Genomic DNA, 24,303 nt, shown 5'->3' with positions numbered 1-24,303 from the left:
AGGTGTTCCAAACCAGGGCATCGGAGATGTCCACTTTCTTTAGGGAACGGGGGATTCCCCTCTTCGACTGTAGATGAGGCTCTCACCAGGGTCTCCTCTATATCCCGTAGCTCTGCTCTAAATCCCCATCCCCCGCACTCGTAACAAGGACAGAGTCCCCCTTGTCCTCACCTTCCACCCCACCAGCCGTCAGATACAACAATAATCCTCCAACATTTTCGCCACCTCCAACGGGATCCCACCACTGGCCACATCTTCCTATCTCCTTGCCTTCAGCTTTCTACAGAGACTGCTCCCTCTGACACTCCCTGATCAATTTGTCCCTTCCCACCCTCTTCCTTGGTACTTTCCCTTGCAACTACAGGAAATGCTACACTTTTGGTTTGTCGCTTTACCTCCCCCCCCCCCCCCCTGGACTCCATCGAAGGACCCAAGCAGTCTTTCCAGGTGAGGCCAGTCTTTCCAGAGGTTCACCTGCACCTCCTCCAACCTCATCTATTGCATCTGCTGCTCTAGATGTCAGCTGCTCTACATCGGTGAGACCAAGCATACGTTTGGCGATCGCTTCGCCCAACACCTCCGCTCGGTTCACAATAATCAACCTGATCCCCCAGTGGCTCAGCACTTCAACTCCCCCTCCCATTCCGAATCTGACCTTTCTGTCCTGGGCCTCCTCCATGGCCAGAGTGAGTCCCACCTCAAATTGGAGGAGCAGCACCTCATATTTCGCTTGGGCAGTTTACATCCCAGCGATATGAACATTGACTTCTCCAATTTCAGGTAGTCCTTGATTTCTCCCTCATTCCCCTCCTTCCCCTCCCCTTCCCAGCTCGCCGATAGCCTATTGTCTCCGCATCTTCCTTTCTTCTTCCCCCCCCCCCCCACCTCCACATCAGTCTGAAGAAGGGTGTCGACCTGAAACGCGAGTTATTCCTTCGCTCTATAACCGCTGAGTTTCTCCAGCATTTTTGTTTACCTTTGTACACTCAGCAGGTTAGACAGGTTAGTGTCCCTGGAAGGTAACATAGAGTTAATGTTTAAGGTCAATGTCCTTTCGCCCTGATGTGCCTTGTTAGAAGATGATGTGTTACTCTTCAAGTTTACATTGAACTTCTTTGCAACAATAAAGTATTCAGTAAAGAAGTCTTCACTAAAGACTTGCCTCAAGATGTTTTGCTTTGTTAAAGGTAATATAGAGGCAAGTTGTACATTTGTGTTATTAATAATTCAAGGGAAATGTAAATTAGTCAATGCAAACATTTCAGAATATGGTAATTATTTCATTGTGGAAATGAATGCATTAATAATAGCCAAACAAAACAATAACTTATTGTCTCTGGCATTAGAAGGTTTGTTGTTATCTGAAATGTTAGAGCCTTTTGTATTTAAATAAGTGTTTTGAGTCCTAGCAGCGCCACAGCAGTTAAATTTGTCCCCACCCCTCGTGTTGTATCAAGCCATTCACAAATAGTTAGCATCACATAAGGTCAGATATGCTGGTTTTCTTCGGACAACGGTAAGATTTTAAATTTCTGTTCATAAAGGTGTTGCAAATTTCTTAATGATAAGGGAAATGATAAGGGAAGGTTGCAGTAACTATGTTTTGTATTGCAGTTTAAGATTACCCTGACCTACAAAATCAATGTGATATAATTGGTTGCACACCAATCAGATGCCAATTTCAAATAGCTATTGAGTGTTGTGCTTCAATACGCAGGGTATCAATGTGGGTATGTACTCTAGTGATGTTTCCCCATGTTTTCTATGCTTTGATGTAAAATTGCACATTTGGAATTTAATAGCGAATTTCTGTTCTATCCTAGAACAGAAAAAAAAATAACACCCGCAAATGTGCAGAGGCATCTTGGAGTACAAGTCTATATTGAATGTAAAGCAACACAAATAGAGTTGTAAAAAGGTGCACAATTTGGTTAGGCCATATTTGGAATAGTGCGAGTAGATCTGGTTGCCCCATTTACAGGAAGGACGTGAAGGCTTTAGAGAGAGTACAGAAGAGGTTTGCCAGAACGCTGCTTGGATTAGAAGGTATTGGGTCCAAAGAGATGATCGACAACTTGAGTTGTTATATCTAGATCATCAGAGTCTGACGCAAGTCCTGATAAAGCAATATAAAATTATGAATGGCATAGACAATCACAATCCTTTTACCAACAATGAAAAGGTCAAAGTCTAGAGAGCTTTAAGATCAGAAGTTTTTAAAGATGTGCATGACAATTTTTTTTTTAAGAGAGTGGTACATGCCTGGAATATGCTGCAAGGGGAGATGGTGAAAGCAGTTACGATAGTGGCATTTATGAGGCTTTTATATAAGCATGTGGATATTCAGGGAATGGAGCACAATGGACCATGTGCAGGCAGAAGGGATTAGTTTACTTTGGTTTTATTTTAGGCACAGATATGGGCCAAATGGCCTGTTCCTGTGCTATTCTATTTTCTATGTAAAATTGTACCTTGGGAAGTTGGGAAAAGATGGACTGGGGATGCAGTAATAATTGAATTAAAAGTCGCTGTAATTCTTTATTAAACATGGAATTTGAATTGTTACTTATAGCTAAATATGCTGAGGGCAGGGGGGGTGGGGTAGTGGAAGATTATGCTTCAATTTATACAATTAGTTTCACTATCTATTTCCAAAGATCATGGTAGGCATTTTCATGGTACAACAATAAAGTTCAAGACAAGAACCATAGCCAGACTCTTATAAGTAAAATTATATATATACCCTGATTTTGTAAATAATATTTAGGAGCTAAATATATTTAACTTAATTAATTTCCCTCATCCAATATAGAATTCTCTGTTTTATCAGTCCGGAGTGGGGTTCCAACCCGAAACGTCGCCTATCCATATTCTCCAGGGATGTTGCCTGACCCGTTAAGTTACTCTAGCACTTTGTGTCTTTTTTTGTAAAATCTTTGTTCCTCGTTAGAAATGTACGTCAGTTCTACTTGTATAGTTCAGCTCTTGAATATTTTGCTTTTTAAAAGAAAATGTGTCCATCTGCATCAAAGCTACTGGGTTGTAATCTAAGCGGCAAGATGTTTGTAATCAAAGTTTTGACAAAGTAGAACAAATCTAGTGTCTATGTTGTCTAACTGTGTGGTCAGAATTATTTGCCAACAATTGTATTTAACAGGAACACAAAAATGTTTTATTGTTAGTTCTTGTGTTTGCGAGGTGGCTAATCACTAATAAAATATCTTAAATGTTACATTTTTTATTGGGAATGCAACAATAAGAATAATAAACCACAATAACATCACTAAAAGATGATGGATAATCCATTGTACTCACAGTGGAAGCGTTGTTGAATATTGCATGGCCCAGAGTACAAAGTAATTTTGAGAGGCGAGTTCAAAGATGAGATGTATAGGAAGGCACTGCGGGTGCTGGTTTATATCGAAGATAGACCGAAAATGCTGGAGTAACTCAGCGGGACAGGTATATCTGTAGAGAGAAGGAATGGGTGACTTTTCGGGTCGAGACCCTTCAGACTGAGAATCGGGGAGAGGGAAACTAAAGATATAATAATAATAATACATTTTATTTATGGGCGCCTTTCAAGAGTCTCAAGGACACCTTACAAAAATTTAGCAAGTAGAGGAAAAACATGTAAGGGGAATGAAATAAATAGTAGAGACATGACCAGTACACAAATTAAAGACAGAATTCAATTCAAAACACAATATGAGGCAATTCAAGCACAGATGAAAAGGGAGGGGGACGTGGGGCTAAGGATAGGCAGAGGTGAAGAGATGGGTCTTGAGGCGGGACTGGAAGATGGTGAGGGACACGGAATTGCAGATCAGTTGGGGGATGGAGTTCCAGAGCCTGGGAGCTGCCCTGGAGAAGGCTCTGTCCCCAAAACTGCAGAGGTTGGACTTGTGGATGGAGAGGAGACCGGCTGATGTGGATCTGAGGGACCGTGAGGGTTGGTAGGGGGAGAGGAGGTCAGTGAGATATGGGGGGGCCAGATGGTGGAGGGCTTTGTAGGTGAGGACCAGGATTTTGTAGGTGATATGGAAGGGTAAGGTGTAAAAACGACAGATCAAAGCAGACGATGGTCAAGGAAATGTAGAATTGTTCATTTTTAACTGAGGGGAAAGTGACAACGAGGCAAACAATGGGTAAAATTAATCGGGAGGACCGTGAAACTAGCCGAAAAATTAGGGTGGGAGAGGGACTGAAAGAGAGGGAAAGCAAGGGTTACTTGAAATTGGAGAAATCAATATTCATGCTGCTGGGTTTTAAGCTGCCCAAGCGAAATATGAAGTGCTATTCCTCCAATCTGCGTTGGGCCTCGCTCTGACGACAGAAAGGTCAGTGTGGGAATAGGAGGGGAAGTTAAAGTGTTTAGCAACCGGGAGATTGTGTCGATCTGGGCAGACTGAGTGGAGGTATTCAGCAAAACGATCGTCAAGCCTGCGCTTGGTCTTGCCGAAATAGAGGAGCAGGGCCGGCCTTATGAGTTGCGGGGCTCAATTGGGAACAATTTTGGAGAACCCCAGGTTCCCAGCCAAGGTCTGTAGATTGATAGAAATATAATTAAAGTCTATTATAGACTTTATATATCTCTGGTAGAATGGAAAGTAATCAAAATGTGCACTTAAAAAGTGCATGCGACTTAATGGACCAAACAGATCTGAGCTACATTTTAATATAAAATTGCATACATGTAAGCCGACAAGTAACAAACAAAATGTGTAGATCACCTCCGAAAAGTACATAGTTACAATACCATTTATTTTAGTGACTGTGAAATGGAAAAAAAAGTAATTTAATAAATAGATCCTGGAAAACCAATAACCATTGGTACAAAACCAGTCCAGGCATTACATTTTGGGCTTCAGCCCCATCCTACCCTTTGGGCTTCTACCCCATCCTAACTTAGTTGTGTTTGTTAGTTGTCGTTATGTGTGTGGGAGGGAAAGAGAGGAGGGAGGGAGAGAAGGAAGGGAGGAAGGACAAGGGAGGAGGGAAGGAAAGAAAGAAGGGATGGAGCGAATGAGAGAAGGGAAGAGAGAGTAGGGAAGGAGAGAAGGGAAGGAGAGGGCCGGTGGCGGGAGCGGATGCCGGGGTCCGAGCGGACGGATGTGAGCTGAGGCCGATGTTTGTAAACGTTGTTCCAACACATGGCCTGGCCCTCCGTGTATCGTTCACCACATCTCCCCGGGGAGAGGTGTGGAGCCGGGGCTGTGTGCGTGAAGCACGGCGACTGGAGGGGTGGGAGCGCTGCCGTGAGCGAACGACCCACCTCCCCATCTCCCCCTTCTACCGCTTTCTTCCCCCTCTACCCCTCTACCCGCTCGCCCCCCCCCCCCCTCCACCTGGGATAGATCTACCCGAGCCGAGAGTAGATAACTGGCACGGGGCCCCCTTACTCGCGGGGCCCAATTGGGAACAATCGGTCCAATCGGCTTAAGGCCGGCCCTGTAGAGGAGTCCATAACTGGAATAGCGGATACAGTAGATAAGGTTGGAGGAGGTACAAGTGAAACTCTGCCTCACCTGAAAGGACTGTCGGGTCCTTGGACAGTCGAGGGAGGCGGTATAGGGACAGGTGTTGCATCTCCTGCGGTTGCAGGGGGAACCACTCGGGTGGATGCAGAGTCTCTTTCCCAGAGTAGGGGAATCGAGGACCAAGGTGAAGGGGAAAAGATCTAATTGGAATCTGAGGGGTAACTTTATCACACACAGTGGGTGGTGGGTGTATGGAACGAGCTGCCAGAGGTTGAGGCAGGGACTATCGCAACGTTTAAGAAACAGTTCAACAGATACTTGGATAGGACAGGTTTGGAGGGAGGTTACACAAAAAAGCTGGAGAAACTCAGCGGGTGCAGCAGCATCTATGGAGCGAAGGAAATAGGCAACGTTTCGGGCCAAAACCCTTGGAGGGATATGGGCACAAACGCAGGCAGGTGGGGCTAGTGAAGATGGCACATGTTGGTTGGTGTTTCCACACTATGACTCTATGATGGAGGTGGCTCTGCGCTCAGTCCCCGGCGTGGGTTGCTAGGGCCTGCGAGCTCGTTGGTTGCTAGGGTAAAACCCTGTCACGTGGCCGGGATGCCGCCGGACGTCTCTTTCCCCCTCCCCCCCCCGTACGCCTGACGTCAGCGCTGAGGTGGAGCAGAGCCCCGTAGTGAAGACACGGGCTACAACACGCACTGAGAAATTGGTAGTCTGGGATGGCACCAATGCCTGGTCCCACACAACAAACACTTTCCCCAAACGGTGAGAATAATAACGACATCGTTCAAGACAATGGCACCATTATTCCTTTTCGGAAGCATACAGTGAGAGGGGAGCGTTCTTACAGGTAATGAGAGCTCTGTGTAGATATGGCTGGACATTGCAGCAGGATGAGAAAATGCAAGGGATTGCATAATAAAACTGTTAGAAGAATTTGAGTTTTATTTTTGCGTTTAAATAAAATCTGCCTTACTAATGTATGTGGGGTAATTGGAAAATGAACAGCACAGGAAACTCGTTTGTTTATCCTGTCCTTGTGCGTTTTCTCTTCCTTCCTCCCCTCCCTCTTTGGTTGTGCTAGATCCTTCGGTGCCGTTATTTCTGATAAGATGAAGTAATTATTTCTGTGAAGTGGGACTGTACCATTTCAGTTACTGAAGGAGAGCACAAGAAGATTTGACTGAAATAAAATGTAGGTAATAAACAGAAGAACCGAACACTCCCCAGCGCATTTCAAAAAATGGATTCCTCAAGATTGAGCTGCAGTTGGTGGTATTATTAAGCAAACCAGATTGATGGAGCTTGTAAAATTCTTGGACCTGATTGGTGGGATGTCTGAATGTCGAGGTCACCATGTCATGCATTCAGTGAGATTTCCTCTTGTAGCTGGCTTGTACAAAGGCGCTAGATCGCCAACCATTGAGGAAATGGGAGGATATGGCCAGTAAATGTAAAATACATTTCACGTTTAGCTTTTTAAAAGAAAAAACAATCTCCCCTTTACAAAAGTGAACCGTGTAAAGAAGTATCAGAACTGGTGTGTGATTCGTTATTTAGATTTTCTTGTGTGTGGAGAAAAGCTTGTTTTTCTGTTTGAAAGGAAATCATTTTGGTTGCTGGATGTCTTCTCAATCAGCTATCAGAGAAATAGATATTTGTTGAAGCATGTTATCATTATTTGTTAATTACTGTGCGTGGATTATATATACGAACTGTTGCAATACTTATTATTTATCTAGCTTTAATTGTGGGTAAAAATAACCAACCAGAATCTTTAGCTTATGAAAAGGGGCCCTTTCTAGGGCTGTGCAATTAGGCCTGTAGTTTTGCTGTTTGCATGCAATACTATATCTTGAATTTTGAAAGCATTTTAACCCATTTTATAAAATGTTTATGAAATGTTTAAAGTTCTTAAAAGGATGCCACCTCTTATAATTCTTGTATTATAATATGAAGCTGGTTTGCTTTGTTTGGTGATTTATTATGAAAAGGGGAATTTGAATTACAGTTCTGTGTATTATGATGAATTGATATTCAAGTATTTGTACATTAGCCCTGCATTTGCTGTTGATTAATACTATATACATTTTGCTGTAGCTTGTAATGTAACTTAAATTGGTGTGAAATGAAGTTAAATGAGGAATATGTCTTTAAAAGCTGCTGCTATTTCTCTCTCGTTTTTGGAAATTGCGCCAGTAAATTGCATGTATTTATGTAAATATTGAAACCAAATTTCTGGAGTTCAGTCATTGACAATAAGAAAAATATAACACTTGGTATGTTTTACACAAAGTTAATTCATTCTGTAAATTTTCATTATGAAATATTGTTACAAAATATTTTCAGTTATTTCTTTGATGTAGTAGTTGAGATAAGTTGCAACAGTGCAAGTTGTTGATGAGAATGCACTTGGAGAACTATGTGCAATTCTGGTCACTCCGCTATAGGAAAGATGTTATTAAGGTGGAAAGGGTCCAGACATGGTTTAAAGATGTTGCAGGGATTGGAGGGCTTGTGTTATAAGAGTGGTTGAATAGGCTGGAACTTTCCTCCTCGGGGTGTAGAAGGGTGCGTGTGACCTCTTAACGAAATGTAAAATTATGAGGGGCATTGATAATGTGAACAGTCCTTTTTATCTCAAGGTAGGGAAGCCTAAAATTAATGGGCAAACATTTAAGATGAGAGGAAAAAGATTTCAAAGGGACATGTGAGGCAACTTTTTCCGGAGGGTTTAGTATATGGAATGGACTGCCAGAGATGGCTGTAGAGGTAGGTACAATTATAATGTTTATTAAAAAAAAAAAAAAACACTAGACAGATGGGTTCAGAGAGATATGGGCCAAACACAGGTAAATAAGATTAGTTCTGATTGACATGGACCAGTTGTGCTTAAGTGCTTATTACTACAATGTTTAACTGACTTTATTGTTTACCGAACATTAATGTTTTAAAATATATCCGTATATCAGAATGAGGCCATCGTTGCCAACACTTTGTATTGCCCATCTTTAATTGCCGTTGATGGGTAGTTTTGACCCTTCATCTTGAAGTGCTGTAATGTTTCTAGTTAATGTTCTCTAATGCTGAAGAGAAGTGTGATCCAGAATTTAAACTCTATAATAATGAAAGCATAACTATATATTTCCATGTCGCGGTGATCTAAGGCCTGGAGGCGAACTGGGAGTATTCACATCCTCCTTTCTCTTTCTCCTTGTTGGTTAAGGTTGCAGGTTTGGGAAGATAGATACAAAATGCTGGCATAACTCAGTTGGACATGCAGCATCTCTGGCTAGAAGGAATGGGTGATGTTTTTCAGGTTGCAACCCAGATTTTGGTGATGCAAGGAATTGCAGTGAAGATTGCAGATTACTCTACCACCATGATTTGACCGTGGTGGGATGAACGAATGTTTAGGGATGTGGATGGAATGCAGTTAGATTACGATGTCAAATTTCTGGAATGTTATTGGAGCTGCATTCATCAAGGCAAGCAGCGAGTATTCTATTGCACTCCGGACATGTATTATACATGGTGGAATGGCCTGCTGTGTGAAGAACCAAAGTGTTTGTGTGGTTGATCCAGTTAAGTTTCTGGTCAATAACGACCATGAGGATGTTATTGATGGGGTGTGGTGTTGTGGTTTTTGTATAAGCAAACATATTCATTCTGATTTTGTGATAGAATGTCTTGGTGAAGCAGCTGAAGATGGTTGAACCCAGAATATGCCATTAACTTGCGCGATAATGTTATGAGGCTGGCTTGGTTGACTTTCATCATCCATTATGAAAGATATGACTCCAATCATTGGGAGTGCTTTTGAAAATTTACTTCAGTTTTACCGATGTTTCTTGGTGCCACATTTAACCAAACACAGACTTGATGTCAAAGCCAGGCATTATTACAACTCTTAAATTCAACTCTTTGATGTGTGTTTGGAGTAAAGCTGTGATATGGTCTTGGCAAATTTCAACTGGGCATTGTGAACAGGTTATTGGTGAGTAAGCTTTGCTTGATATAATTACCAATAACATCTTGCATCAATGTTGCTGATTGTAATAAACCGTCATTAGCAGGATTAGATTTGTCGACGGTGTTATGAGCAATTTTCCACATTATGGAGTAAATATCAGTGTTTTCGTGCATGGATGGTCCTGGAGCACTTTTTCTATACTGCTGAAAGGACATTGATCTTTGCTTTACATCGTGCTCTGTTATTTCTTGATATTGTGTAAAGGGCCTGTCCCACATGGAGATTTTTTTCGGCGACTACCGGCATCATATCAGGGTTGCCAAAAGATTTTAAATATTTCAAAATTCAGCGGCGACCAAAAAAATGATGCAACACTTGAAAAAACACCGCGTGTCAATACGTCATCTCGCCGCAAATTTTTCGGTGACCTGATATGTCGGTCAATGAAACTGGCAGTCGCTGAAAAAAATCTCCAAGTGAGACAGGCCCTTAAGTAAATCAAATTGACTGAAAAACTGCTTTTGAGATGTGGGTGTTTTCCAGGGATTCTGAAATGAATTGTATATTGGCACATGGGCATCGTCCTCGTTGTGAATGTGTATGTTCTTGGACGAAGTTTCCCCCTTCACATAAAAGCCCTCCAAACTAACTGACTAACATTTAAGCAATGATTTACAGATGTTTAAGTGTCTCCCCGGTCTCCAGGGAGGAGGCAGCCGCTGCAGTAGTACAGACCTAGGTTGACCGTGGGTCGTTTCGGGTCAAGTTTGGCGCCAAACGCGAGCTTTGGTGTGCAGACGACATCCTGGAAAAAATGTCCGGTTTTCGTAGCTTTTCGGTTTCCGGAATTCCGGATAAAAGGTTGTGCACCTGTGATAGACAGACAGACAAGAATCTGACTTTCCATGCTCTATGTATAGATTTTGACTTAAAGCTTTGACTCAGGTGCTATTTTTGACACTCTATCAAGGACCATTGACCAGTAGCTCAGTACAAACTGTGTAATTTTTGAATTTATTGCATTGCTGGGGTTGAACAGTTATTTAAATAAATACGCAATTCATAAGCTCATTCACTTTCTCCTAACCATAATAAAACAGAGTACCAAACATAAATGATGTAATTTTGATCGTAAACTACGAGTAATTTTCTTTTAAAAGCTAAACGTCCCATTCTCATTTGGTTAACCTTTCTGGAGATATAAAACAAATTGTAGTTACCTTGACTATGCTGAACTTGACTAGACAAGTTTAAGTATATCTCCTCGCATCTGACTTCCACATGAGTTGCAAAATAATATATATTGCATAACAAAAATGTCTAAATGTCTTGCCACTTTGGAAATTGATGCTAAAACGTTGAAATTATTAAACTTGTCTAACTGGAAAGGGTTCCTCAAGTACTGGAATGCATTTCATGTGGATACATGCATTTTGTCTTAAATTAAATTGATTTTGGCCAGCTGAAGTAATAGCCTGCCATTATGATTCTTAGTTGAAATGATTTGTGTGCACGGTCTGTTTCTACCATAGTAGAAATTTGTGACTGATCAGAATAATTAGCATGGCTTTAAGGGAAGATTATTAAATATCTGATTAATCTGAATGAATATTTTTTGAAGACTTGACTGCATATAGATTTAGGTAATGTGGTTGTTGTCCACATGAACTTCAGTAAATCCTCTGAGGTCCCAAACAGGATCTGGTCGAGGAGGTAAGAGCCCTTGGGGTTCAAGGCAATTTGGCAAAATATCTGAAATTGGTTTACTAATTGAAGTTGGAGGGTGATGGCAAAAGGACTTTTTTGATTAGAAGCCTATGAACGGTGGTGTACATAAGAATTTGTGCTGTGAACCTTGCTGTCTGCTCACAAATAAAGGAGATGTGATTAGTAATTTCACACATGACACTAAACTTAGTGGTGGTTTTGATTGTGAGGAGAGTGGTCTTTGATTACAATGATATTTGGGTAATGTAGGCAAAAAAATGGCAGATTGGTTTTAATCAGGAATAATGTAATGATGCATTTTGGACTGATATAGACAACGAATGGTAGGAACCTAGTATGCACAGTAGAGAGCATGCTGACCGGTTTAATCGTGGCTTGGTTAGGCAACTTGAGCGCCCAGGAGCGGAAAAGACTACAAAAAGTAGTAAACACTGCCCAGTCCATCATCGGCTCTGACCTCCCTACCATCGAAGGGATCTATCACAGTCACTGCCTCAAAAAGGCTGACAGCATCATCAAAGACCCACACCATCCTGGCCACACATAGAAACATAGAAAATAGGTGCAGGAGTAGGCTATTCGGCCCTTCGAGCCTGCACCGCCATTCGATATAATCATGGCTGATCATCCAACTCGGTATCCCATCCCTGCCTTCTCTCCATACTCTTTAGCCACAAGGGCCACATCTAATTCCCACACACTCATCTCCCTGCTGCCTTCAGGTCGAAGGTACAGGAGCCTGAAGACTGCATCGTCCAGGTTCAGAAACAGCCTCTTCCCCACAGCCATCAGGCTATTAAACTCAACTCAAACAAAGCTCTGAACATTAATAGCCCATTATCTGTTTATTTGCACTTTATCTGTTTTTTTTCATTCATGTGTGTGTATATTTATACAATGGTATATGGACACACTGATCTGTTACGTATTCATGCCTTCTATATTCTGTTGTGCTGAAGCAAAGCAAGAATTTCATTGTCCTATCTGGGACGCATGACAATAAACTCTCTTGAATCTTGTGCAGAGCAATCTTAGAGTTTAAAAAACATTTGTTGGGCAAGAGTACTGTGTACAGTTCCAGTTGCCACGTGCTCTAGAAAGAATGTAACCATGGTGCAGAGCAAATTCAGACTGAGTATTTTGTCTATGTTGAGAACTTGATTTGAGGAAGACAAAGGGGAACCTGACAGAGGTATACAAATAGATATGAGATATGAATGGGGCAGAAAGTGAGAAGACTTTCACTTTAAAGGAGGGTCCATAAGAAAAAACAGGGTAAGATATAGGGAATTTTAATAATTATTATTATTTCACCCAGGAGGATATTTGGGACTTGATGTATGTGCCTTGTGGAAGAATTGTTTGCTTGTCTCCTCTTGCCTCCTTTAAAACTGGAAATTGATAGATTTGGGCTGGTTTTCAAATGTTTCAGGTTTGTAATCTTGCCTCCAACCAATGCTTTATCATTCTGGAGAGATGGTTACAATGATGAGCACTGAATTTAAGGCAGTTGATGGATATGGGTTCAATGAAATGATGCAAGTAAAAGGAAATGGAGCTTATGTAAAAGAGAAGGTTGAATAATGAAGAATGCCAAAGGACCACTGAATGGAATTCTTATATTTCTTATTTTCTCCTGCATTAGCAAGGATCAGAATTAGCTCTTGGCAAAGGAGTTAAGTAATAATTCGACCAAAAATTAAACTCTGCTGAATAAAACTGAAGGGGGGAAAAAGCATTGATATTAGAATTGCATGTTTTTAGGAAGAATGCTGATAATTGGCCACTTCAGTATTTGAGATTGGTAGGGCTCCGGTAGGCGGCGCGGCTCTGGCCAGCAGCGGCCTCTGCAGCCTGTCCGCGTTTTTATTATTTTTGTCTGTGTTTTTATGCAGTTTTTGTTATTTTATGTTGGGGTGTGTGTGTGGGGGGGTGGGGGGGGGGGGGGGGGGGGGGGGGGGGGGGGGGAATCTCTCCCTGCACTGAGACCCGACCTTTTTCTCGTCGGGTCTAAGTCGTCGTTGAGGCCGTAACGAGGAGCGGCCTCCAACAGGAAGAGACCGGGGACTCGGGTGTCGACTCACCTCACCGTCGCGGAGCTGGCCGGGTCCGGAGCGGTGGAGGAGCACTGCTGCTGCTGCTGCTGATGCTGATGCTGATGCTGTTGCTGCTGCTGCTGCTGCTGCTGCTGGAGAGTCGGAGGCTCTCTACAGGTCTGTGGACGACGGCGCCGAGCCCACGGCTCCCTGGGGGGGAGACCGCTCTTCGGGGCTTCTGCGGCGGCGACTTCTCCTGCCCGAGTTGCGGGGTCGAAGAGCTCCTGGAGCGGGGCCTGACACCGCTGCCCCGCGCGGCTGGAATGGCCGCGGACTCTGCGAGCGCACACCGGGGGCACCAACACCAAGACCCGGTGTGCGACCTCGCACCACCCGGCGTGGCTTTAATGGCCGCGGGACAATCGCCATCGCCAGCCGGGGGCTATGACTTTGACTCTGACATCGGGGGGGGGGAGAGTGCAGTGGAGAGAGAAGTTTATTTGGCCTCCATCACAGTTATGTGATGGATGTTTATGTTAAATGTAATTATGTTGTGTCTGGGGTCTATTTGTGTGTTATGTATGGCTGCAGAAACGGCATTTCGTTTGGACCTCCAGGGGTCCAAATGACAAATAAATTGATTCTGATTCTGATTGGGTAATAGACAATAGACAACACGTGCAGGAGTAGGCCATTTGGCCCTACAAGCCAGCACCACCATTCAATGTGATCATGGCTGATCATCCTCAATCAGCACCCCGTTCCTGCCTTCTCCCTATATCCCCTGACTCCGCTATCTTTAAGAGCCCTACCTAGCTCTGTTGAAAGTATTGAGAAAACCTGCCTCCACCGACCTCCGAGGCAGAGAATTCCACAGACTCACAACTCTCTGTGTTAAAAAGTGTTTCCTCATCTCTGTTCTAAATGGCTTACCTCTTATTCTTAAACTGTGGCCCCTGGTTCTAGACTCCCCCAACTTTGGGAACATGTCTCCTGCCTCCAGCATGTCTTTATAATCTTATCTTTCAATAAGATGCCCTCTCATCCTTCTAAATTCCAGAGTATACACAGCTATGACAGTCCCGGCATCCTGGGAATTAACCTTGTAAACCTACGCTGCACTCCCTCAATAGCAAGAATGTCCTTCCTCAAATTAGGGCACCAGAACTGCACACAATACTCCAGGTGTGGTCTCACTAGGGCCCTATACAACTGCAGAAGTACCTCTTTGCTCCTATACTCAACTCCTCTTGTTATGAAGGCCAACGTGCCATTTGCTTTCTTCACTGCCTGCTGTACCTGCATGCTTACTTTCATAGACTGATGAACAAGGACCCACAGATCCTGTTATACTTCCCCTTTTCCCAACTTGACACCATTTAGATAATAATCTGCCTTCCTGTTTTTGCTACCAAAGTGGATAACCTCACATTTATCCACATTAAACTGCATCTGCCATGCATCTGCCCACTCACCCAACCTGTCCAAATCATCCTGCTTTCTCATAGCATCTTCCTCACAGTTTACACTTCACACTGCCACCCAGCTTTGTGTCATCTGCAAAATTGCTAATGTTACTTTGAATCCCTTCATCTAAATCATTGATGTATATTGTAAATAGCTGCAGTCCCAGCACCGAGCCTTGCGGTACCCCACTAGTCACTGTTTGCCATTCTGAAAGGCACCTGTTCATCCATACTCCTTGTTTCCTGTCTGCTAATCAATTTTCTATCCATGTCAGCACTCTACCCCCAATACCATGTGCCCTAATTTTGCCCATTAATCTCCTATGTGGGACCTTATCAAATGCTTTCTGAAAGTTGTGTCTACATTCATTGTTTAAAAAAGAATAAATTGGTAGTAATGTTTATGAGTGTTTCTTTGGTTTAGTAAATTTTGCTTGTCCTTGAGAATGTAACAAACACCAATTTATTTTTATTGTTTAATTTGGTAAATTTATTTTTTATTAAGGCTTGAGTGCTCATCAGTCCTGATCATTGAGCACCAAATCCACCTCATCAATGATGTTGCAGTAAAATGTTGGTGTAGTAGTAACGTTGCACTGTCTCGTCATCCAATTCACTGATAATGCATCTAGGAGATTAAGATAAAATAAATATTTTTGAGTGCTGATAACTGAAACTGTTTAAAACACTGTATCATTTCTTTTATTGCAGTTGGGGAATGGCTGTCAATGTGTATTCAACGTCGGTAACCAGTGAGAATATGAGCCGGCATGATATCATGGCTTGGATTAATGATACTGTGTGTTTAAACTACTCAAAGATTGAGCAGCTTTGCTCAGGTAAGAATCCTCAGTTTAAAAACATATATTTTATGCTTCAAATGATTTGTTGGCAGGAAACGTAACTTGCAAAAATAGAATCATTCATTTTGTAGATTTCATTCTTTATGTATAATTTGCTAATGAATTTGGAAACTACTGAAATAGTGTTCATTGAGTAGCTCCATTTCTCCAGTAGAAGATTATACTCTTGTATGTTGCTTTTAAGCTTAATGTTCTTGTTTCAGAATATATTTTGATATATATTGGTATATGCAACAAAGATGCACTAAATTTAGACCTTGTGTCCAAACAAATTTGACTGATTTTAGTTTGACACAGACTGTGTTGAGTGAAATCTGTATTGTCTGTTTGTAATTCCTTCAGAGACCAAATAGTCTGTACCAGCTTGTAGTAGTCCTTGGAAGATATCCACACTAGAGCTGCTCATGGCAGTTAACATTCACTGAAGCTTAGAAATTTACTATTTTGGAAATAAAAATAATTCCTGACCTTCAACAGAGCATGCATGGTGTTGTCTATTGTTTAAGATTTACAAGTACAAAATATAAATTGCAAAGCATTAAACTTAATGGATTTGTCACCTTTTTCAAGACATTTAATACAAAATGAATATGTTTTAATCAAATTTGTCTCAAATTCAATTATTTTGAAAATAAAGTTGTTACTATTTAGTGATTTATGTTATGAGTTACATTAATGACATTAAAATTAAAATTGTTGAAATAGAATAGATTGTATTCCTGAAGCACCCTTTTGGAATTTCGATCGAGGTCCACTGAGCATATAAGATAGAAACGGTTGGCTATGTGCCATAATGTCACATTGTTTGTAATCTTTTTGCGTGTCATGTACTGCTTCAAAGACGTATGCAAAATGTTTAGGCCTTGCATGCTTATGCTAGCCTGGAAGGTTTAGCCATGTCTTGATATTTTAAAGGCCCTGCCTCACCTTGTCTAACTATCAGTAACTACCTTTTCCTGCCGAATTATTTGCATTAGGTATATATCCTTTTGGGTCTTGTTATTTAAGCATTGGTCCAAATACCTTTTAAATATAGTTATTGTGTCAGATTACACATCCTCTTCTGGAGGTATACTCCATATATAATTAAAGGGCCTGTCCCACAAGCATGCGACCTGCATGCGGCAAGTGCAACCACACCCGAAGCGGGGGCCGCGTGGAGGTCGAGTGATCCCCGTACAGGGCCGGTCCCACCAGCATGCGCATTCATGCAGCGAAGCGACCAAACCCGAAGCGGGGGCCGCGCGGAGGTCGAGTGAGTGACGTGAAGTTCGAGCAAAGACCCCGCGTGTGACGTACGGCGTCAAGACGCTGCGTACGCCCGTCGAGGCGGTAAGTACGGCGTCGAGGCGGCTGCGGGCTGGCAGGCCGTTGCCGCGCGGAATTTTTGAACACGGTCAGTTTTTCGGAGCCCCGCACGATGTCGGGACCAGCTCCGCACAACTCCATACGGCTCCGGCGATCGAAGTGGAATCAGCCCCGCGAGGCCGTACGGCTCAAGCAACCACGTTAGGTCGCGCTTGCCGCATGGAGTCGCATGCTTGTGGGACAGGCACTTAACTCTTTGGAAAATCAAAACTTAACCCTCAGGTCCCCTTTAAAATTCTTCTCAAATTTAACCTATGACCTCTTGATTTTTGACATCCCAACCATGCAATATAGATTTTGACTGTATACCTTATCAGATTCTCAATCTTTTTTTCTTTCACCAGGTAACCCCTTGACCTTTTGCTCCAGGCCAAACCAATTTCTCTCCCAAGTCTTTCAGAGCAGGCAGTATATTGATGAATCTCCGATGCAATTGCATCCTTCCTATATTGAGGTGACTAGACATTACTCCTAGTGTCTGAAGATGGGTCTCAACCCGAAATGTCACCCATTTCTTCTCTCCAGAGATGCTGCCTGTCCTGCTGAGTTACTCCAGCTTTTTGTGTCTTATTCCTTGTGAGGCCAGACTGGCATTTTGCAAAGTTGCATCATAATTTCTATGCTTCATATGTAATTCCGGTCCTAATCTTACCCCCCCCCCCCCAGTCTGGTTTAGTCAAACACTGAATACGAAGCACTGGTAATCAACTCTTTATTATGCAACACCAGTACAATACCTAGTTCAATACTGCGGGTCCGATCGTTGTCTCTACTCATTCAAGCCCTTCAGCCTCGTGCAAATAGAACAACTCCAGAAGATCAGCACACTCCCATGTGCTATCCCAGAAGATCGGCACACCCCAATGTGGTCTCTCCGTAGTCATCTCCGTAGTCATGTGATGGAAGCTTACGATTTTTGTGGCATTTTGGTTCCACGGGGTTCTTAAAGGACATCCATACACAATTTCAGCTGGGCTCAGTCTCAATTTTCCTGCTGGCGTGACACGCATCTGAAACAAGCTAGAGGGAGTAATTTGATCCAACCAATTCCTGTCACTGCCTTCAATTTAGCTAATTTAGATTTCTGGGTCTGGTTTTCCCTTTCTCCAAGTCCAGCAGCCTGTGGTCAATAAGCACAGTGTAGTTGCTGTTGGATGCCCAGCTGTTCACAGAATTCTTTGTCAAAATTTGTCCAATAAAATGAGGACCATTGTCAGAACTAAGCCGAATTGGGATACCGAATCCAGGGATAAGCACCTTGACAACAGTAGTCGCTTTGTTATCAAGTGTTGGAAAAGCCTCGATCCATCTGCTGAATACATCGCCAATCACAAGTACATATCTATATCCTTGGCATTTCTCTTGCTCGATATAATCCATCTGAAGAGTTTCAAAAGGACCCATGGGCAAAGTTGTTCTTCCATCTTCACAACCTACTCCTTTCCCAGGATTATATTTCTGACAAATAATACAACAGCTACTCACTTTCTGGACCAAAGTTTGTAATCTTGGATGCCACCAAGTAACCGAAAGAGCATCACCAATTGCTCTTGCACCACAGTGAGTTGCAAAATGCATACACTCCACAACCCAAACTGCAAGGAGATCTATCATACAAGTAACCCACAATCCCGACATGCAATCTATTGTACATACAAGCTGTTTCCATAATCTTACATCCCCTTCAGAAGCATCTTCTTGCAACTGAATAATTTCCTGGATGAATGGCATTGGCTTTTCCGAGGGAAACTTGTTACCTGAACTTTTTATCTGCCTCATCATTCTTGGCACCACCACCTTGTGTTCCTGGGATACTTTCTTTGCTGCTTGATCAGCACAACGATTACCTATGTCTATCAGGGTCTGTCCCTTTCTGTGAGCGCTACACTTCATTACCAAAATTTGCCTAGGTAGCATCAGAACCTTTAATAAATCAGTCACCAATTGCTTATGAGATATTTGAGTTCCTGCCGAGGGTAGGAATCCTCTATTCCTCCACAGCTGTCCAAAGTCATGTACTACTCCGAATGCATATCTAGAATCTGTATATATGATTACCCTTAAATCTTTCCCAACAATGTTCGCTTTGCTCTGATCAAAGCGAACAGCTCATCCTGTTGTGCTGAATGGGGTGATTCAAAAGCAGCTGCCTGTACACAGTTCCCATCCTGGCCTACAATAGCGTACCCAGAAAGTTTCTCTCCCTGGGGCCCAATGGATGCACTTGCGTCTACTTATAGTGTCATGTCAGGGTCTTTTATAGGTGCGTCTTTTAGATCCTCCCTTACAGATGTTTCTTGTATTTTGAACAAACAGTTATGTCCTGGTTCTGACTGTTCCTCTGGAGGTGAAAAGATGAAAGATGCCGGATTAATAGTACAGTGCCTAAATTGGAGTTTTGGATTATTCAATAGATAAATTTCATATTTGTTTTGACAAGCCATTGTCCGATGCTGAGTTTGTAGTTGTCCCAACAAGCCTGCCACCGAATGGGAACTGTACCCTACTATTTCCTGCTATAAGGTCAGGTTTGCAGCAGATTGTAGACTATTATAGATTTCTGTTAGGATCTGGGTGCATAATGGGTGTCCTCTTGCTACTGGGCCGAGCTTTGATGAATAATAAGCCACTGGTCTGTGCTTATCCCCATGTTTTTGAGTGAGGACTGCAGCTGAACATTCAGAAAGGATGGTACAGTAAAGTTGGAAGAGTCTATCGTAGAGTGGCCTTCCTAATGCTGCGGCCTGCATTAAAGATCTCTTCAAATTCTCGAAAGCTTTCTGAGTTTCTTCAGACATCTGAAATTCGCCCTCTAGGCTAGTATAATGAGTCAATTCCTTGGTGCCTCGTACATTATTAGGGATCCAGGGTCGGCAGTAGTTCACCATACCAAGCCACTGTCTCATTTGCTTTGCCTCTTTTGGGACAGGAAATTCGCAAATTGGTTCAAATATACTGGGATCCAGGGTCGGCAGTAGTTCACCATACCAAGCCAAAATTATTATTCGCAGAAACTACTTTTTGTTGAGCCATTAATACTTTGGACTGAGAGACCACATATCCTAAGGTTGCCAAGTGGTTCAATAATTGAGCAGTGTCCTCACGATTGCTCTGCTCGTCTAAACTAGCCACTAACAAGTTGTCTCTGTACTGTACTAAAGTGGATTTCCTTTTAGAACTTAAAGTGCTTAATTGTTCTTGAAGACATCGAGTAAACAAGGTGGGCGAATTAATGAATCCCTGAGGTAGTCTTGTCCATGTATATTGTTGTCCCCTGTAATTAAAGGCAAATAAATACTGGCTGTTGTTGTGCAGAGGTAATGAGAAGAAGGCATGCTGCAGGTCTACAATTGAAAAAATCTTCGCCTCTGCTGAAATCAAAGCTAGAATATGAGCCGGATTTGGCACCAAGGCATGGACAAATCTTAAGTCCTGGACCAGCCTGTACTGGCCCTCTTTCCCTGCCTTGGGCACTGCAAGGATTGGTGTGTTGCAAATAGATTGGCGCTTCACTAAGATGTCTTGTTCCAGCAATCCCCGAATCAGCTTGTCTATACTAGGAATTGCCTGTTGTTTTAATGGGTACTGCTATATCGAAGGTAATGTCACCCCTTTCTGGAAAGCTACCTGGATGGGATCAATGCGAACACATCCAACTCGAGTTGCGTCTTCTGCCCACACTTGTTGGTCCACATACCTCACTCCCCAGATACTGGCGCAGCTGGGCAACAACTGTCCTCGGGTTCTGATAAAACTTAAGTTAATTGATTAGACAAGTTTTGTTCTTCATATACACTCGGATCTGCCAGATCAAATGCTTTCTTTACCTTTCTTCACCATTGCTCCCAAGTCTTTCGCATGCTGGAAAATTCACCTTCCTCGTGATGTGTGGAGCAACCTCTGAAGCTTGTTTCCTGGTGTCTATGGGTATTTTAATGTACTCTGCAGTTCCTTCCTGTCCTGTTATCAGTGCCAAAATATTCACATTCTTTATAAGCACATCCACATTCCTTCTTTAAGATATCGAGAGGTTTGTTTCCTTCATCCTTTTAACTCTATTCCAAGCTTCAAAGCTGCCTCCTGCCAATTCATTCAGTTCAGCTATTGAAATCGACCTTCCCCCAATTTAGAACCATAACTTGAGGACCAATTTTTATTTGCTTTCCATAATTACCACAAATCTTACATTTGTGGTCACTGTTTGCAAAGATGCTCTTCCTAATCAAATGTCACTCATCATTTTGCATCCCCTTCTATCAAGTCTGAAACTGCTATGCCCAAAACTTAAAGCTGCTGGTCATGTCCATCACGCAACCACGTTGCCTTGATATTGTAAGTTATCGAACACAGGTCTTCAGCACTGCAATGGAAGGGTGTTGAGCTTTGTAGCTATTTTAGCATCTCTGACTATGTATTTTACGGCTTTTGATGTCTTGTGAAATGAATTTAGTTGCTGAGTGCTGGGGCTTGATGAAAGGCAAATTTATAAACTCATTTCTTAAACTCATCTGTTTAATTTTCCACCAGGAATGATGACTGTGCATATTCACAGCATAAAAAGATGGAATGGTTTGTGCAAAGTCAGCCGTGGGACATTGAGAACAGTGTTCTCAATTTTGAGTGAGAAGATTTTATGTTTGAGCACAGAAATCTGGGCACACTACAAAGTGGATTTTAGGATTTACGAGTGAGTGCAATATCGTAACTGATATATTTCAGATACAAATGTGTAAGAGTAGTTGTCTATTCCAGGCATGATCTAAATGTCCTCTGCGAGACAATCACATTTACGCCTTTCATTGTAGTTTACCTATCTTAAATTCACTTTGTTAATAGCACCTTAGAGAGATTTATAAAACAATCTACAGTGCCCCCCCCTTAATGTTTGGGACAAAGACACATCAGTTATTTATTTGCCTCTGTACTCCACAATTTGAGATTTGTAATAGAAAAAAAATCATATGTGGTCAAAGTGCACGTTGCCAGATGTTAATAAAGGCCATTTTTATACATGGGGGGGAACTATGTATAAACACAGCTGTAATTTTTACATGGTGAAATCAAAATGTACAAATATGGCCTTTAATCTCAAATTGTGGAGTACAGAGGCAAATAAATAAATGATGGCTCTTTGTCCCAAATATTATGGAGGGCGCTATGTACCTTAGTCTTGCATTTGGAAAATTCTGTTTTAACTTTTTTAAGTGTTTCTGGATTATTACCCCCCCCCCCCCCCCCCCCCCCCACCTTACCTGCATTGGAATAAATTTCTTGGTCCTTTACATGTTGTAATTCAATGCATTTATCCACATTGCTTCTGGTGCACTCACTGGTGAACTTGTACATGTGGTTTTCTATCCAATTTATCTCTATACTTATAAAACTCTGATCTTGGATGTGTATTTATTTGTTTGTGTGTAATCATATCTTTGCGAAAAAAAATGACACGGTAACAGTAATGTTTTTAGGTATTCCATTATAGATTTTTGCCGTGGAGTCCAAAATCGGCTTATCTGAATGTTTCAGGCTTTATTTCTCGAGCTACTACTGAAAATGTTCAAAAATCTGAAAAAAATTGAATTTAAAAACCACTGTTCGATCGGGAGCCTATCTAACTGAGGAACATCACATCTTGGCAACTGTGACATTACGATGGTTGAAGATATCATAATTTAAGTTTCCAACCTTTCTGCAGGTGTTAGCTTGTGCTCAAGGTGTGGTTTAAAAATTCTAATCTGCAACCTTTGCAGAGATTGGTTGATTTTTGTTTTTGTATCAACACTGATACAGTTCACCAATATAGATCCCAAGAGTAGAGGCAAGCCTGTTGATTTATCTGTGCTCCTTATTTGCTGCATTCATTATTATTGGAGTTGATGCCATTATTCAAATTATAAGTCATTATGTGCAGGAAATATTGTTCTGCCAAGTATAATTAAAGCAACTGGATATTTTTTACAAGGTTTGAAATAATTTTTCAGCAAATACTGCTGGGGAGAAATATTTTACACAGCCGCAGGCTGCATTACATTAGTAGGAACTTGTCAGTTTAGCTCAATCTTATGAGGACTTGGCCAGAAGCTAATCTCAAACATTAAAGATGCCAACTTTCACTTCTTTAAAATACTGATTAAAATACCTAGTATTAATGAATGCAATCTTTAGTCGTAGCCCATTTCTGATTATGACTCTTGTATGTAGTTGGGTGTGAAGACTTGATGGAAATTGTGTGTAAAGCTGTTAGTTCTGAGATGTGGTTCATTCTCTACTATAAAATATTACTTTGAACCCAAGGCAAAGCACTGTTTAGATCTCCATTCCACCAGGGGTGAAGAATGTTTTGCCAAAGTCACAAAGTGCTAATCTTAAAGAATTGACTTCAAAACATTTAAAAACAGTTCAATCAAATACACCTTTGTTATGCCACAAATCCATTTTGTTCCATTCAGTGGAAATGGAGCAAATGTTTCATTATGAATGTTATGGAGTGAGTCTTATAATGGTCACCATATTTATTTGGTATTGAAAATATTATTCATTCCTTAGATGCCTAATATGTGGAGTTAGAATCATATTCTTTATACTGTTTTGTTTCTTTCAAAAGCGGATGACTTGATTAATCAGTAGTATGCATGTGGGTGAATGTTTATTTCTACAAGGGTGAGGTAGAAATGACCCAGAAATGAAACCTTTTTTGTTTTAACAATAGTATGTACATCTATGAATTCATTTTAAAACCTCCTGGGTTTTTTTGCTGATCATTATAAGTGAAATAAGAATAGAGTTACTCCATGCTGCACATTTTCATGGAACTAGAATGTTTTCCCTTAAAAGTAGTAATATTTTCCATTTCAGTTTTGATGCGTTGAACTCTTACTGGAGGGGTTTATTTTATTGACTGTTTTAGCTGCCACAGCACTTTATTTTTGTCTTCTGTACATTTGTTTCGAAGTGTGTGATTTTCATAAATTTATCTTGCCACATTGCATTGATGTAGGGAAATAATGTCAACAGGGAATTGAAGATGCAATGAACGCTCGTTTTAACGGGATTTCAGTTTTTTGCAGTTGTACTTGCCCATGCCACCCTGGCTTGCTCTGCCACCCCAATCGCTTAAAGCCCTAGCTTCCAACGCTACCTCTGACTCGCAAGGTCCCTTTCAGCTACCACAAGTTCCTGTTGACATGGCTGTTGTTGCGGCTCTCCCTGGGGACAGCATTTTTTTCAGGCCACCGTCGGGAGGCACTCCATCACCGTAGCACTCCCTCCCCTCTAGCCAGCTACTACTTCATTCTGTTGGTCATCACTTTGTCCACGTTGCTGCTTCCCGCTCCACCACCCCGCCTCCTCCTCCTGTCTGTCCCCTTGGCCTGTTTTATC

The 24,303-nt window shown here is 41.9% G+C and overlaps 1 protein-coding gene across 5 annotated transcripts in view; it reads left to right on the top strand.

Moving 5' to 3' along the window:
• The window catches only part of mapre2 (microtubule-associated protein, RP/EB family, member 2), a 57,597-nt gene that overhangs the window by 10,492 nt on the left and 22,802 nt on the right, over positions 1-24,303 (top strand). For 2 of the 5 annotated variants that reach the window (XM_055634121.1, XM_055634120.1), the window contains exon 2: positions 15,404-15,531. In XM_055634121.1, coding sequence (XP_055490096.1) covers positions 15,411-15,531 — 121 coding nt within the window. In that variant the 5' untranslated portion in view covers positions 15,404-15,410. Of the gene's footprint in view, positions 1-6,132; positions 6,340-6,869; positions 7,030-15,403; positions 15,532-24,303 lie in introns of those variants that run through there. The other 3 variants (XM_055634118.1, XM_055634122.1, XM_055634119.1) reach the window with 3 other exon arrangements.

Source organism: Leucoraja erinacea, chromosome 4 (genome assembly GCF_028641065.1).
Source record: "Leucoraja erinacea ecotype New England chromosome 4, Leri_hhj_1, whole genome shotgun sequence".
In the NCBI taxonomy this organism is placed as follows: Eukaryota; Metazoa; Chordata; class Chondrichthyes; order Rajiformes; family Rajidae; genus Leucoraja; species Leucoraja erinaceus.
The sequence above is the reverse complement of the archived record's forward strand: the minus strand, read 5'-3'. Positions and strand labels throughout refer to the sequence as shown.